This window comes from Echiichthys vipera, assembly GCF_963691815.1.
Source record: "Echiichthys vipera genome assembly, chromosome: 11".
Taxonomy (NCBI): domain Eukaryota; kingdom Metazoa; phylum Chordata; class Actinopteri; order Perciformes; family Trachinidae; genus Echiichthys; species Echiichthys vipera.
In genome coordinates, this window is record NC_139836.1 from 1,335,986 (window position 1) to 1,352,400 (window position 16,415).

The following is a 16,415-nucleotide window of genomic DNA, read 5'->3' on the forward strand; positions in this document are numbered from 1 at the left end:
TTTATTGAAGATGCATCATAGAAGGTAAACATCGGCAGCATCATCATGACAGGATTGAATACAATATTAAAAAAATACACCATACATTCAGAATAAGGACCCTCAGCTCACGAGACGACACACGATACTGAGTCCACGAGACCGAGACGCGACCACTGAGAGCATCACTCCACACAGAAGGGCCCGGCTGGGATTCAAACCTGGAACCCCACGACTGTGCACTCCGCACCGTTTCATCACACAGCTCAGCACGTTATTGAAGACAGTCCTGGAGTATTTGTACTCCTGCACGATCTCAACGGGGCTGAAGGTGGTGACCGCTGCAGCCTGCTCCCTCCGCACGTTAGAAACTCCCCACGTCTTTGGTTTGATCCACGTTCAGGTCCAGGCAGGAGCTGTGCCGACACGACTCTCGCCGTCTAAAAGGGCCCCGCCCGGGCGCCTGGTGGCTCAGTGGTTAAAGTCCTTGATGCAGTGACCCGGGTTTGATTCCCACCTGCGGTCCTTTGATGCATGTCCCCTCCCCCCTCTCTCACTCCTGTTTCCTGTCATTCTTCAAGCTGTCCTCTACAATAAAGGCATAAAAAAGGTAAAAGAATTAAATCTTAAAAAATATAAATAAAAGGGCCCCGCCCCACGCCTGTCAACACCCAGACACTGCTCCACAGAGCCAGATAAGAAGCACTGTGACACAAGCGCCACCAGACGGCAAATTCAGTCGCACGCTCATAGATTTTGGTCCAAAATCAGAGCGTTTGGTCGCAGTCCGGCGCCGTGTACAGTCTGGTGCCCTGTGCAGTCCGGCGCCCTGTGCAGTCTGCGTCGTTGACCTGTGCTCCGCTCAGCTGACGGCGGTGGTGACAGGTCAGACGCTCTGGAATCAAACCTGCGACTCTGGTTACAGGACGTCCTCAGTCAGAGACAGGAACACAGAGAGAGTCCAGCGTCCCCAGGTAAGCCGATAACCTTCAGTCTCTGTAGCGAGAACCAATCAGACGTCAGCTCGCAGCGTCAACATCTGGTTGGCACGACAACAGCGGTTGGTCTGGTTGTCCCGACGGCGTGTCCCCCAGCGCCTCCAGGCAGCTTCCCAGGATGCAACTCTCCTCCTGTCGCAGTGACTTGATCACATCCAGCTGCTCCCTGATTGGCCGGTCACACAGCTGGAGGAGGAGGGAGATCTGCGCACACACACACACACACACACACACACACACACACACACACACACACACACACACACACACACACACACACACACACACACACACACACACACACACACACACACACACACACACACACACACAAAGACACAGACACACACACACAGATGTAAACACGGAGATGCATCATCCAGGTGTGTCTGAGCCGGCGCCATCTTGCTCCTGCCGCCCCCAGAGACACACGTGCGTGAGGAGGTGCAGCTCCCCTGAGCAAGATGGCCGCTGTGCTGACGTATGACTCCAGTGAACAGACGTCCACGTTAATGACACACACCTGGTCCAGAGCTGCGCGTGTGTGTCGCAGCAGTGTCTGACAGAGAGTCCTGGCCGTCCGGACGCTCCACTCCTCTCTCTCCTCACTCACCGGCTGACCGAGCAACACCGCCCTCCAGTGGTGACTGAAACACACGACAGCAAACAAACTATTTACAACAAACTAAGTTTACAACAATGAAGACAACACATGAATGTAATGGACAAGAGTTTACATACTCAACAGTCCCTTTCTACCAAACAGCCGTCTGAACGAACCCACGTTACAGAACTCTGCTGATCATAAGTGTTAATAAGTAAAAACTGTGTGTGTGTGTGTGTGTGTGTGTGTGTGTGTGTGTGTGTGTGTGTGCGTGCGTGTCTGTCTGTGTGTGTGCGTGCGTGCGTGTCTGTCTGTGTGCATGCTTGTGTGTGTGTCTCTGTGTGCTTGTGTGTGTGTGTGTGTGCTTGTGTGTGTGTGTGTGCGTGCATGCGTGCGTGTCTCTGTGTGTGTGTGCGTGTGTGCGTGTGTGCGTGTGTGTGCGTGTGTGCGTGTGTGTGTGTGTGTGTGCTCGTGTGTGTGTGTGTGTGTGTGTCTTACTACAGTGTCTGTGGCAGAGATAACAGCCTCAGAGCCGTCATCAGTCTCCAGCCGGGGCCGTCACTGGACACACTGAGGTTCCTGAGGGACAGGAGGAGAACAGGCTGCGATCAGAGCACGGTGAACTTTTATTATTGTGTTTTTACACTTGTCTTTTTTTATTTGAGCTGTTTTTTTACTTCCTGTTCTGTTTAAGGACTTTGCTTTTTAATGTTTTATGTAAAGACTTTGAATCTGAGGAAATCAAAATCATACGTTTATGAGTTAACTGTTCATTTCATTTAGTGTTATTTTTATATTTTTGTGTTGTTTTTGTTCTGAATCTTTGCGATTGTGTGTCTTTACGAACACGTTGTCTTTTCTCTTCAGAAACACTCGATATTTGACTTGACCTGAGTCACATCGCACTTTATAGACAAACTAAACAATAAACAAGAGAAACAAAATAAACAAAAGGAACAAAAGAACAATAACAGTGGGAACATCTTACTGGAGGAACTCGTTCTCTCGGAGAAACTTCATCTTCTGATCCAAACTCCGGTCTCCTTTTAAAACGTCAGCGAGGAAATCTGAAACACACCAGTCATGAACTCTGGAGCTGCATTAGAGAGTTAGCAGGCTCTCAGCTCAGACTCAGGGCGCCCTCCCACTGTGCCTCCGTCCCGTGCCCCGTGCTTTAGGGTCCTTGTCCCCCCCTCCAGGCCCGTTTGTACTCACACTACCTGGGCCTCGGAGAATGCTTCTTGCTGCCTATACGTCATCACGCCGTAACACGTCACACGCATTGATGACGTCATGGCGATGCGTGGCTTTGTTTCCAGATCTTTCCGTAGACCTCGGAGTTTTTGTGCGTCTTGTCGACTGTTTTTGAATCTTTTCATCGACCAAATCTGCAGTAAACACTCCACCTCCGCATCACACCAACGTGAACCTTTCACCGCCATTGTTTGAAATGTCCGTGCATGGTCCCTCCTTCTTTTTTCTACGTCCCAACAGGCGCACAGGAAATGACCTCAGAACCGCCGTAGGCCTCGTGCTCGTACACGTGCGCACGCTCCTGCTCGTACACGTGCAAACGTGCTTTACTAAAGCCCACCTCTCCCAAACGGGCCGTGGACGGCAAGCGTGCCGCTCCTAGACGTGGTACGGTTGCACTCACACTGGTCAAAGGAACCAGACTTTAGCCGTAACACGTGCTGGGGCACGGGACGGAGGCACAGTGGGAGGGCGCCCTAACGTGAGCTTCGTGGAACCGTTTAACTCTGATTGAGAGTTTACAGCATACAGTAAACACAGAGCTGCTTCAGAGGATTCCTCACCTTCGTCCACGTAGACGACACTGTTGGGGTTACAGGCGGCGATGAAGCCGTACTCCAGCATCAGGCGCTGGTTGTCATGGCAGCCGTAGTTAATGAAGGCCTGCTGGTAGCGGAGGGTCCCGGAAACGCTCCTGATTTCATAACGTCTCGTCACGTCGTTGAAACTAGCTTTGACCTGAAGAACAGATTTTAGATGAGTCGGCGGCGGTGGCGGTGGCGGCCTCACGCGCTCTGTGACGTGAGTCGGAGGTTTACCTGCACGTCAGGACGGTGGTTGAGAAGGTCCAGAAAGGGCGCTAAAGCATAAACATCCTGTCCAGACAGGAAGCTAGTGGGCGGCTGGGACATGAAGACGGAGCGTGTGTTGACACTACACCACGCCCACCTGCAGGACGACGGCAACAACAACAACAACAACAACAACAACTTAAGAACAACACGTGTGTGTGTGTTCCTACGTGTGTGTGTGTGTGTGTTTGTGTGTGTTCCTACGTGTGTGTGTTCCTACGAGTGTGTGTGTTCCTACGTGTGTGTGTGTGTTTGTGTGTGTTCCCACATGTGTGTGTGTTCCTACGTGCGTGTGTTCATACTTGTACGTGTGTGTGTTCATACGTGTGTGTGTTCCTACGAGTGTGTGTGTTCATACGTGTGTGTGTGTGTGTGTGTGTGTGTGTGTGTGGGTGTGTGTGTTCCTACGTGTCTGTGTTTCTATATGTGTGTGTGTGTGTGCGCACACCTCAGGGCTTCGTACGTCAGCACCTCCTCCACAGGGCGACTCAGCACCGGCTGCAGGGATCTGGATCAGGATGAATCAGCATTATTGATTTTAAAGGAAATTAATGATTTGGATTTATGACTTTTGAGGATTTATGGTGATCACGTCACCGTTCAGTCACGTTTTTTTTCACACACACACGCACACACACACGCACGCACGCACACACACACAGGCACCTGAGGAAGTTTCCGTTGAGGGAGTGGATCTCTCGGACCCCCTCCCTCTGCTCTAACGCTCGCCGACGCAGCCCGCTCGGCAGAACGGCCACGACCTCGTCGGTGAAGTAGGCGGGGCAGGTGTAGGTGGTGGGCAGCACGTCGATGTAGGGGAACCAATCGGAGGCCTCGCCTCGGTGCCGCTCACACACCAGGAAGACGCAGAGCGCCACCAGGGGAGAGAGGCGGGGCTTCCAGCTGCAGAGAGCGGAGAGTTCAGAGGTCACACACGGTCTGATGCTCCGAGGTTAAACGTCTCACATGATCCTCGCTCTTTTTACCTCTTTACTGTTTAATTACAACGACCTTCAGTGAAAACACACTTTATAGAGGTTGTTACTGCACTTTACAGTTTTCTGTCCAGACTCGGACACTTTCAACACTTTCCCTCGTGTGTATGAACACATACTGATCCCTATTATGACTTTTGGACCAGCCCAGACCTGGTTCTGGTGCTGGTTCACCGTTGGGTCAACGTGCGAACCGTCTCAGAGCCTGTTGGTTTTCCACAGCTCCGTTACGTCCCTGTACACGAGGTTTCCCCAGAGGTTCAAACCCCCACTTGTGTTTGTACTGAACACAGTTGATGGAGATGTTGTTTGATTATCGAACGCATTTTCAGGACCAGCAAAGAGTCCCGGCACAGGACCCGGCTCTGGAGCGGCCCTCTGAGTGTCTTGGTTAAAAAAGGGTTCACCTCTTGATGAAGGGGCCCAGGTAGCTGTCCAGAACCGCGGAGGTGGTGAGGAGACAGGACTCTGGCAGGGAGAGCAGCAGCTCCCCGGGCTGACGGAGACAAGTCACAGTTTTAAAGAGTCACAGTTTAAAAAAACAGTCACACTTTTAAAGAGTCACAGTTTTAAAGAGTCACACTTTTAAAGAGTCACAGTTTTAACAAAGGCTGATCGCTCGTCTGTCAATCAACGAGAGCATGAGTCAGCAGAACAATAACAGTGTTTAAAAACTCTGGAACCTGGTTTTAAAAATAAATAAATAAATGGGACTCAAAGCCTGATGTGGAGGTGTGATAAAATACATGAATCCATAAAATCTGTTATAAAAAGTAAGAACATGTGATCAGGGAGAATCATTTTAACTATATCAACGATCAGAGAGCAGCTGATATATTAAGGCCCTGTTTCCACGACAACGCAAAAATAAATACATAAAATATATCCTGCGTCTCCGCGGTGACGGAGAGAAGCAGAGGGAGACTACACACTACACCTGCACACCTGACGTGCACACTACACCTGCACACCTGACGTGCACACTACACCTGACGTGCACACTACACCTGCACACCTGACGTGCACACTACACCTGACGTGCACACTACACCTGCACACCTGACGTGCACACTACACCTGCACACTACACCTGCACACCTGACGTGCACACTACACCTGCACACCTGACGTGCACGATACACCTGCACACCTGACGTGCACACTACACCTGCACACCTGACGTGCACACTACACCTGCACCCCTGACGTGCACACTACACCTGCACACCTGACGTGCACACTGCACCTGCACCCCTGACGTGCACATTTGTTTTCCTGTGACAAAAGCCGAAGTGATCGGGAGCTAAAGAAATGTTTTACCTTGATGGTTTTCAGAGCCTGCAGTCCTCTTCCTGTGTCTGAACAACGAGAAGCAACACACACACACACTCTGCGTTATCACACGATGACGATGATGATGATGATGATGATGATGATGATGATGATGACTGGATGAATCTTCCATTAATCCTCTTTTCTTTTGTTTAGATGCATATGAGAAACTGGAGTTGGGCTTTAAATAGGGAACCTTTTAGTAGCAAAGTTTCTTGGTAAAGAGAGAGAAGAAGGAATATTTTATCAAAGATGGAGCCGCATAATAATCTGTATTTTCAATGTAATGTTTGATGTGATGGTGTTTTAAACCCGTGAGGGTCGGGCACTTTGTGCAGCACACAAACAACAAACAACAAACTGTAATAAAGGCAGTGAAGAGTTGATCTGGTTGTTTTTTCATCACAGGAGCTGAAAGTGTTTCTGTCTGTCGATCGTGTCACAACTGAAGCTGCTGAACGTTCATCTAAACAGGAAGTCTGATAAAGTCCGTGCACGTGTCGTTGGACCTGGACGATGACGCCTGTTATTGTTTTTTAGTGTGTTGTCGAGTGTGTGAGTCGTACCGGTGAAGAGGGCGGGCTGCAGCGGCGTGGAGCTGAATCCTCGCTGGTGAAGGAACGTCATCAGCCTCACGTACTGCAGCTGGTGACACAGAGACACTGAGGACACACACACACACACACACACACACAACCAGACACGCACATACACAAACAGACACACACACACACAACCAGACACGCACATACACAAACAGACACACAAGCACAGACACACACACACACACACACACACTTAGAGGAGACAACAGACACGTGTCTCAAACAACGACACACGCAGCAGTAGATCAGTTCATACCTGACTGGACGGCGCCCGTTCGTCTCTGCCTCCTCTTCCTCGCGGCTCGTCCGGCCCGACAGCAGCGACCCGTCATGACCTCACCTGCACCTGTGACACCATCCACACACACACACACACACACACACACACACACACACACACACACACACACACACACACACACACACACACACACACACACACACACACACACACACACACACACACACACACAGTACAAATGCATGGGTATGAATCAGGGGAACAGGAAACAGACGTGTGCACAGTCAAACACAGGAGAGGCATCAACGTATTTCATGTTGTTAACGTGCAAAGCTCCAGACAGAGAACAATCCTGATGCTGAAGTAACGAGGTAACGAGCTCACACACTAATAAGATAATTAATAAATCAACATCATAACTATAAACACACTCAAAGGGTTCCTGCACCTTTTCAAAAGTCAAATCAAAGCACTTTCCAACATTTAAAGGTGCATTTTCAGTCTTTTCCTGCTGCGGTAAACTTCTTATTCTGATACAGTAAAAACAGTTAATTCAGTAAAATGATGATTGCACTTTTTCATCACAGTAAATTAAATGTTACTGTGCTTTAAACAACCACAGTTATGTTTGGTGACAGTTTCCTACAAATGAAAGGTCTCGTCTCATAATAGATTTGACAGAAAAATATAATCACCAACTTTTTATGGTCAAAAAAAAACATTTTTCATGCTAAAATGTCAGAAAATACAGATATAGACCGATACAGATGCACCTAAAAACACAGATCACTAATATATATAGTTATGTATCTTCATGTGAACAACAACTTCACATGGATTAAAGTAATTGCTATAAAATAAATAAGTTTTATGACATTAAAGTGTAAATAAATGATATTACAGATAAATAAAACCAGAGCACACAGAGATACACTAATATAAAATATAGAAACTGTCTCTTACCTGAAGCCTTTGTGCTCTTTTACCTTTTCATCTTTATTGATTTTCACTGTGTCTTCTTTAATATTATGATTATTATTGTTGTTATTATGATTGTTATTATATGTTTATGTGTGTTTCCGCCTTCGCTGTGGAGTGGATCTTTGTTGTTGTAGTTAAACACAATATTAAACATATAAAATATGATATAATAAATATGATTTCACTCTCATCTGCTTCATATCTCGCTACTGCTCGTGTCGTGCTGCACGGGTCAAACCCACGCTCGGCTCTCTGTTTGTTTTTCCGGGTATGCGCACTGACCCTGCGCAGTAGAGCCGCAGTCGTCCGCCCAGTCTAGTGCAGCAGCTCCGCGTCTCCACAGACTCTCCGCAGACTCTCCACAGCTCCACAGACTCTCTGCAGCTCCACAGACTCTCCACAGACTCTCCACAGACTCTCCACAGACTCTCTGCAGCTCCACAGACTCTCTGCAGCTCCACAGACTCTCTGCAGCTCCACAGACTCTCTGCAGACTCTCTGCAGCTCCACAGACTCTCCACAGACTCTCTACAGCTCCACAGACTCTCTGCAGCTCCACAGACTCTCTGCAGGTGAGGAAGCTCCTGTTCTCACATCACCAACACACACTCAGCAACATGCAAACACGAAAACACCGTTTTAGTCTCTGCATCTTTGTGAAAACGGGTTAAAAGAGAAACAGGAGCCAGTCAGCGTTACGCAACACACATGAGGCGGAAGGTTCTGTGTGTGTGTGTGTGTGTGTGTGTGTGTGTGTGTGTGTGTGTGAAATCATATATCAGCTCATATGACACTAATAAAAGGTTAGTTGCATGTTCAAAAAATCAGTTTTCATGTTATAAGAGTTTATTATGTATGTGTTATGTAGAGTAAAGGTCGCGCGGACGCATGACTCAGCACTTTCTATTGTTCCACGTGTTTTGTGTCTTTTCTCTCTGAAGCTGTTGAAGTTTGTTTGATTTATAGAAAACTGTTGTTTTTCATCAGAATCGGGATTAAATGAAAATATTAAAAACTTTAAACACAGAAAGAGAAAATAAAGAAACTGCAAAAGTCAGAAACCTGCAGGAAAAGAGCAAAATACAGAAAAACAACAACAATATGAAACAAGTAAAGTTCAAATATGTACATATGCAAAGTTTTGTGCATGAAAAGTTCCCATTTTTAATGTTGTTTTATGATTTCATTGGTTTCTAAGCTGCAAACTGACAGTTTTTCATGTTATCTGCTCGTTATTTTCATCATTTCCTTCAGAAAAGAGTGAAAAACAGATTTTCCCAAAGTCCAAAGTGTTTAAAATGAATTATTTTGTCATAAAAACACAAAGATTTTCAGTTTAACGTGATTTAAAAGAGAAAAGCAGGAAACTAAACATCATTTTCTGACGTTTCTGCAGAAAACGTCACTTTACTGATTAATCGATTCTCAAAATGTTGCAGATAATTTTTTGTCGACTCGTGACAGAATAAAAGAACAGTTCCCTCAGTCATCGTCAGCATGACTCAGCACGTTTTATCACTTTTCTAATCTCCTCCCAAACCTGAAAATCATCTTGTGCCAGTCTCAGCCGCCTCCTCAGGTCTGATTCTGCAACGATATAAAATAATATTAAAACACTTTAAACGTCTTTATATGAGACAAAAGAGTCGGTTTCAGGCTCAGAGCTCGTTCTGTATTTACTCCAGTTTTTACACATTAATTCATAAACAATGTAAAGAACAGTTCTCCCTGAAAAAGTCACCATGACTCTGCAAATGTTCATCTTTCACAGGGTTGGGTTCATTCTCCTGCAGCTCCAGAGTTTGTTTAAGTGTGTGACACGAGTGCTGCTTGAGAAAGACGCATGAAGTTACTTTTAATGAGTTATAAAGGATCTTTCTTTCTTGTTCTTTGTTAATCTGCGTTTTATCACTTTTCTAATCTCCTCCCAAACCTGAAAATCATCTCATGCCAGTCTCAGTCGGCTCCTCGGGTCTGATTCTGCAACGATATAAAATAATATTAAAACACTTTAAACGTCTTTATATGAGACAAAAGAGTCGGTTTCAGGCTCAGAGCTCGTTCTGTATTAACTCCAGTTATTACACATTAATTAATAAACAGTGTAAAGAACAGTTCTCCCTGAAAAAGTCACCATGACTCTGCAAATGTTCATCTTTCACAGGGTTGAGTTTATTCTCCTGCAGCTCCAGAGTTTGTTTAAGTGTGTGACACGAGTGCTGCTTGAGAAAGACGCATGAAGTCGCTTTAAATGAGTTATAAATGATCTTTCTTTCTTTCTTGTTCTTTGTTAATCTGTGTTTTATCACTTTTCTAATCTCCTCCCAAACCTGAAAATCATCTTGTGCCAGTCTCAGTCGGCTCCTCGGGTCTGATTCTGCCGCGTCACATTAATATAAAACACTTTAAACGTCTTTATATGAGACAAAAGAGTCGGTTTCAGGCTCAGAGCTCGTTCTTCATTAACTCCAGTTATTACAGATTAATTAATAAACAGTGTAAAGAACAGTTCTCTCTGAAAAAGTCACCATGACTCTGCAAATGTTCATCTGTTTGAATCTCGGCTGATCTCAGGGTTGAGTTCATCTCCTGCAGCTCCAGGGTTTGTTTAGTGTGTGACTCGAGTGCTGCTTGAGTTTTATTCTAAAGTCGCTTTAAATGAGTTATAAATGATCTTTCTTTCTTGTTCTTTGTTAATCTGTGTTTTATCACTTTTCTAATCTCCTCCCAAACCTGAAAATCATCTTGTGCCAGTCTCAGTCGGCTCCTCAGGTCTGATTCTGCCGCGTCACATTAATATAAAACACTTTAAACGTCTTTATATGAGACAAAAGAGTCGGTTTCAGGCTCAGAGCTCGTTCTGTATTAACTTGACACAATCTTTATTACAGATTAATTAATAAACAATGTAAAGAACAGTTCTCTCTGAAAAAGTCACCATGACTCTGCAAATGTTCATCTTTCTCAGGGTTGAGTTCATCTCCTGCAGCTCCAGTGTTTGTTTAAGTGTGTGACACGAGTGCTGCTTGAGTTTTATTATAAAGTCAAATTGAGTCGCTTTAAATGAGTTATAAAGGATCTTTCTTTCTTGTTCTTTATTAATCTGTGGATCATTTCCTCCATGAACGGATCAGTTTGTCTCTAAATTGTGATAAATGTGGTTAAACGTCCTTAAATGTGACTTCAGTGTCACAGAGCAGCAGAGAAACAGCAACATCAGAGTCACTTAGACGTCACACAGACGAATTAAAGCATCATGGAAACCAGATTAGAGATTAATTTAACTGTCGGACACTAAACGTAGCAGCTCTGTGTCTCAGGGCGCCCTCCCACTGTGCCTCCGTCCCGTGCCCCGTGCTTTAGGGTCCTTGTCCCCCCCTCCAGGCCCGTTTGTCCTCACACTACCTGGGCCTCGGAGAATGCTTCTTGCTGCCTATACGTCATCACGCCGTAACACGTCACACGCATTGATGACGTCATGGCGATGCGTGGCTTTGTTTCCAGATCTTTCCGTAGACCTCGGAGTTTTTGTGCGTCTTGTCGACTGTTTTTTAATCTTTTCATCGACCAAATCTGCAGTAAACACTCCACCTCCGCATCACACCAACGTGAACCTTTCACCGCCATTGTTTGAAATGTCCGCGCATGGTCCCTCCTTCTTTTTTCTACGTCCCAACAGGAGCACAGGAAATGACCTCAGAACCGCCGTAGGCCTCGTGCTCGTACACGTGCGCACGCTCGTGCTCGTACACGTGCAAACGTGCTTTACTAAAGCCCACCTCTCTCAAACGGGCCGTGGACGGCAAGCGTGCCGCTCCTAGACGCGGTACGGTTGCACTCACACTGGTCAAAGGCACTAGGCTTGACATGTAACACCTGTTTTGGCGCGGTGCGGTGGGACAGTGGGAGTGCGCCCTTAATTCCTCTTATTACAGATCATTTAAATGTAAATCCTGTTCATAACTGACTCAGGATCGACAGCTGAGTGAGTTTAACGTGTTTTTCTGCTGCTGATGATTAAAAAAGCTTTATTAAATATGAACTTTACGTCTCTGTTCACAGACATGTCGTCAGTCAAGGTTGCCGTGGTAACGGGCAGTAACAAGGGCATCGGGTTGGCCATCGTCCGAGCGCTCTGCACGCAGTACCAAGGAGACGTCTACCTCACCGCCAGAGACATGTAGGGCGCCGCGCTGCTCACACACCTGAGTAACACGTGTCACAGAGCGGCTCCTCCGCGGTGTTATTTAAACGTCTGTGCTCTTGTTGCAGCGGGCGCGGACAGGAAGCGGTGAAGTCTCTCGGCGCGGACGGACTGAAGGCCATGTTTCACCAGCTGGACATCAACGACCTGAACAGCATCACCACCGCCGCCGCGTACTTTAAAGACAAGTACGGAGGAGTGGACGTCCTCGTCAACAACGCCGGGATAGCGTTCAAAAGTAGGAGTTGAGCCGTGACGTGAAGCCAGTCGGGCGTGTCGTACTTTAACTCCAACGCCCTCGAAGTGGCGTGGCGTTCGATTTGATGTTTCATTAATGTTCTCTCTCTCTCTCTCTCTCTCTCTCTCCCTCTCTCTCTCTCTCTCTCCCTCTCTCCCCCTCTCTCTCCAGTGGCGGACACGGCTCCGTTTGCCGTCCAGGCGGAGGTCACCCTCAAGACCAACTTCTTCGCCACCAGAGACATGTTGACTCACTTCCTGCCGCTCATCAGAGCTGGAGGTAAAGGACACAGAGGTGGAGCAGGTCTGCTGTCGACGAGCACGTAGTTTTGCATCTATTTTTAGTCCTTTTGCATCTTTTTGTGCTGGTTTTGCATCTATTTTTAGTCATTTTGCATCTTTTTGTGCTGGTTTTGCATCTATTTTTAGTCATTTTGCATCTTTTTTGGTAGTTTTGCATCTATTTTTAGTCATTTTGCATCTTTTTGTGTCGGTTTTGCATCTATTTTTAGTCATTTTGCATCTTTTTGTGCTGGTTTTGCATCTATTTTTAGTCATTTTGCATCTTTTTTGGTAGTTTTGCATCTATTTTTAGTCATTTTGCATCTTTTTGTGTCGGTTTTGCATCTATTTTTAGTCATTTTGCATCTTTTTGTGCTGGTTTTGCATCTATTTTTAGCCATTTTGCATCTTTTCTTCTTTGTGATCATTTTTTAACAACATTTTACGAGTGAGGGCCCCCTGACTTCACGGACCCCTGACCTCATGGTCCCCTGACCTCATGGACCCCTGGGCCTGGTCCCCGTGGGCCCCATTCACTAACCCATGTGCGTGTGGTGTGTTTTAGGTCGCGTGGTGAACGTCTCCAGCTTCGTCGGCTCCCGCACTCTGAACAAGTGCAGCGCCGCCCTGCAGCAGCGTTTCCGCAGCGAGGACATCACGGAGGAGGAGCTGGTGGGACTCATGCAGCAGTTCGTGGACGAGGCCAAGAACGGCCAGCACCAGAAGGGCGGCTGGCCCGACACGGCGTACGGCATGTCCAAGACGGGACTGACGGTACGACCCGACACCGTGGAGACCAAGCACCGGTCTGCAGATCAAACCCCTCATGGGTCGCTCTAATGTTTCCTGTCTGTGTGTGTTCAGACCCTGTCCATGATCCAGGCTCGCCGTCTGTCCAAGGAGAGGCCCAATGACGGGGTGAGGCACCAGGAGCGGGGTCCTTACAGGGGCTGGGAGTCACACATTAAAGTGTTTAAGTCCGTCCTGTGGTTTAGTCTCCAGTGATGCCTCGCTGCTCACGTGTATGTGTTGTCGTGTCCAGATCTTGCTGAACGCCTGTTGCCCCGGCTGGGTGCGCACTGACATGGCCGGGGACAAGGCCCCGAAGTCGCCAGAGGAGGGCGCCATCACCCCGGTGTACCTGGCCCTGCTGCCGCCCGGAGCCACGGCGCCGCACGGGAAGTTTGTCTCCGATAAAGAAGTTCAGCCGTGGTGAAGAGGAGGCCTGTGTGTGTGTGTGTGTGTGTGTGTGTGTGTGTGTGTGTGTGTGTGTGTGTGTGTGTGTGCGTGCGTATGTGTGTGTGTGTGTGTGTGCGTGGCTGTGCGTGTGCGTGTGTGTGTGCTCAAACTTCTCATCATTTTGGTTTGATTCTTTTTTCTAAGATCTTTGACATGAATCTTCTGGATGAAGTTTAAATGTTTTGAAATCAAATTAAAATAAAAATACTTTGGAAAAACAAAATGGTGACTTCACCCTGAGGAGCGACTCCTGTGGCTGCAGCGACACCTGGTGGTCAAAGCGCACACTTCATATGAACAGAGACTCTGCAGCATCTGTGTGTGTGTTGTGTGTGTGTGTGTGTGTGTGTGTGTGTGTGTGTGTGTGTGTGTGTGTGTGTGTGTGTGTGTGTGTGTGTGTGTGTGTGTGTGTGTGTGTGTGTGTGTGTGTGTGTGTGTGTGTGTGTGTGTGTGTGTGTGTGTGTGTGTGTGTGTGTGTGTGTGTGCACTGAGCTTTAAAACAAAGGTCCAATTAAAGTGAACGTATCCAGCGTGCAGCTATAATTCATATCTATGGAGACATTTATGGAGAGCTGTAACGACACGCACACAGTAAACCACGCTGTCCCCTGGAGAAATATTAATGGAGCTGAACATACGACACAAATACGGCGTGATTTACGAGCTCCACCCGTGGTTGTGTGTGTGGTTTAGTGAGGCTGAGCGCCGCACACACACTTAACCAGGACTCATCAGGTGTTTAATGCTTTTATTCTGGTGAATATTGAAGCTTTCCGCTGCGTTTCATCCTCAGAGTTTCATTCTGTTTCTGATAAAAGGCGGCTGAGGTCACGAGGTCACGGTGTGTGTGGGACTGTGGGAGTTGTAGTTCGGTCAGAGTGAAACCTGGATCCGTCTGGCCCCGCCCACAAGACCCCGCTCCGCTCAGACACTTTGTGACATCACAGGTTTTTTAAATCTCCTCTCTGGACTCCAGCAAAGTTTCTCAAATATGTAAAAAGTCCATGTGTTTAAAATCCTGATAGAAAGGCTCAGAACGTCACTTTTGGGTTGCCAGGTTGTGGAGAATCCTCCTCCAGCAGCACACACGTTTGACCATAATCCATTTACAGATCCATTAACATTTACATCTGCAAAAGTAATGGATTACTTTAATAATGCTTCATTAAAACGTATAAACGCAGGTGACTGACGCACTTCTGCTGAAACTGAGAACCTCCACTTATTCATGCCTTAGTGCGCTCTCACACTGTCCTTCGGCACCGCGCCAAAACAGGTTTTTCGGGTAAAGCCTGGTTCCTTTGACCAGTGTGAGTGCAACCGTACCACGTCTAGGAGCGGCACGCTTGCCGTCCACGGCCCGTTTGGGAGAGGTGGGCTTTAGTAAAGCACGTTTGCACGTGTACGAGCACGAGCGTGCGCACGTGTACGAGCACGAGGCCTACGGCGGTTCTGAGGTCATTTCCTGTGCGCCTGTTGGGACGTAGAAAAAAGAAGGAGGGACCATGCGCGGACATTTCAAACAATGGCGGTGAAAGGTTCACGTTGGTGTGATGCGGAGGTGGAGTGTTTACTGCAGATTTGGTCGATGAAAAGATTCAAAAACAGTCGACAAGACGCACAAAAACTCCGAGGTCTACGGAAAGATCTGGAAACAAAGCCACGCATCGCCATGACGTCATCAATGCGTGTGACGTGTTACGGCGTGATGACGTATGGACAGCAAGAAGCATTCTCCGAGGCCCAGGTAGTGTGAGTACAAACGGGCCTGGAGGGGGGGACAAGGACCCTAAAGCACGGGGAACGGGACGGAGGAACAGTGGGAGGGCGCCCTAACATTCAGCATTTAGTGATTAATAAAGTCTCATGACTTCCTCTGATGAATTACAGCCTCTTAAACTCTAATAAACCCTCAGACAGTGAAGCAGGACTCCTCCTGTGACTCCATGATATCGCTGACTGCTCTCTTAATCCTCCCTCTGCCTGCTGTTGTCCTCTTCTCAGCGGACACGCACACTAATCCCCCCCCCCCCCCCCCAAAACCACAAGAATCTCATCATATAATATCATTTAAGCTTCTTACCATCATCTATATTCTATTTTCTCTGTTTGTTCCCTGCAGCCCGACTCTGACCCAACGCAAACCCATGAGAACTCAGGAAACCTTAAACTGTCACAACGGTTCAGACGGAGATGGTTCCAGAGCGTGGACTCGAACCCGTGATGTTCTGTGAGGAAACAAAGTCACGGCTGAGACGTCCGTTCACGTTAAACTTCAAACTGTCATCTGGAAGTCTGAATACCCCAACACATGTCCATTTGTTACTATGAATTAGTGACAAGCAGGGGCGTGCACAGACTTTTAAAGGGCACGGGCGAAAAGGAAAAAATAAGGACACTTTAGCACACGTTTATGCTCCTAGAGGACACTTTAACACACGTTTATGCTCCTAGAGGACACTTTAACACACGTTTATGCTCCTAGAGGATACTTTAACACACGTTTATGCGCCTAGAGGACACTTTAACACACGTTTATGCTCCTAGAGGACACTTTAACACACGTTTATGCTCCTAGAGGACACTTTAGCACACGTTTATGCTCCTAGAGGA

At 47.3% G+C, this 16,415-nt stretch overlaps 2 protein-coding genes across 2 annotated transcripts; one reads left to right on the top strand and one right to left on the bottom strand.

Moving 5' to 3' along the window:
- Positions 1 to 229: 229 nt before the first annotated feature.
- setd4 (SET domain containing 4) lies at positions 230 to 8,073 on the bottom strand. Its single transcript, XM_083923541.1, has 13 exons — positions 7,823 to 8,073; positions 6,875 to 6,964; positions 6,580 to 6,675; positions 6,002 to 6,039; positions 5,089 to 5,177; positions 4,353 to 4,589; positions 4,135 to 4,194; positions 3,654 to 3,783; positions 3,399 to 3,573; positions 2,570 to 2,648; positions 2,080 to 2,160; positions 1,501 to 1,624; positions 230 to 1,181 (listed from the first exon to the last, which is right to left on the bottom strand). The coding sequence occupies exons 2-13, from the start codon at positions 6,948 to 6,950 to the stop codon at positions 999 to 1,001; spliced, it is 1,368 nt and encodes a 455-aa protein (XP_083779667.1). The 5' UTR covers positions 6,951 to 6,964; positions 7,823 to 8,073; the 3' UTR covers positions 230 to 998.
- Positions 8,074 to 8,277: 204 nt separating this feature from the next.
- cbr1 (carbonyl reductase 1) lies at positions 8,278 to 14,014 on the top strand. Its single transcript, XM_083923546.1, has 7 exons — positions 8,278 to 8,412; positions 11,903 to 12,020; positions 12,113 to 12,282; positions 12,454 to 12,561; positions 13,129 to 13,337; positions 13,428 to 13,481; positions 13,606 to 14,014. The coding sequence occupies exons 2-7, from the start codon at positions 11,905 to 11,907 to the stop codon at positions 13,777 to 13,779; spliced, it is 831 nt and encodes a 276-aa protein (XP_083779672.1). The 5' UTR covers positions 8,278 to 8,412; positions 11,903 to 11,904; the 3' UTR covers positions 13,780 to 14,014.
- Positions 14,015 to 16,415: the final 2,401 nt, after the last annotated feature.

Coding starts and splice junctions, on each gene's coding strand:
- setd4 (XM_083923541.1), bottom strand. CDS start 6,950: ATGACGGGTCGCTGCTGTCGGGCCGGACGAGCCGCGAGGAAGAGGAGG. Junction 4,590..5,088: donor CTGGGCCCCTTCATCAAGAG/GTGAACCCTTTT, acceptor CGCTCTCTGCAG/CTGGAAGCCCCGCCTCTCTC. Junction 3,784..4,134: donor CTGACGTACGAAGCCCTGAG/GTGTGCGCACAC, acceptor GTCGTCCTGCAG/GTGGGCGTGGTGTAGTGTCA.
- cbr1 (XM_083923546.1), top strand. CDS start 11,905: ATGTCGTCAGTCAAGGTTGCCGTGGTAACGGGCAGTAACAAGGGCATC. Junction 12,562..13,128: donor GCCGCTCATCAGAGCTGGAG/GTAAAGGACACA, acceptor GGTGTGTTTTAG/GTCGCGTGGTGAACGTCTCC. Junction 13,482..13,605: donor AGGAGAGGCCCAATGACGGG/GTGAGGCACCAG, acceptor TGTCGTGTCCAG/ATCTTGCTGAACGCCTGTTG.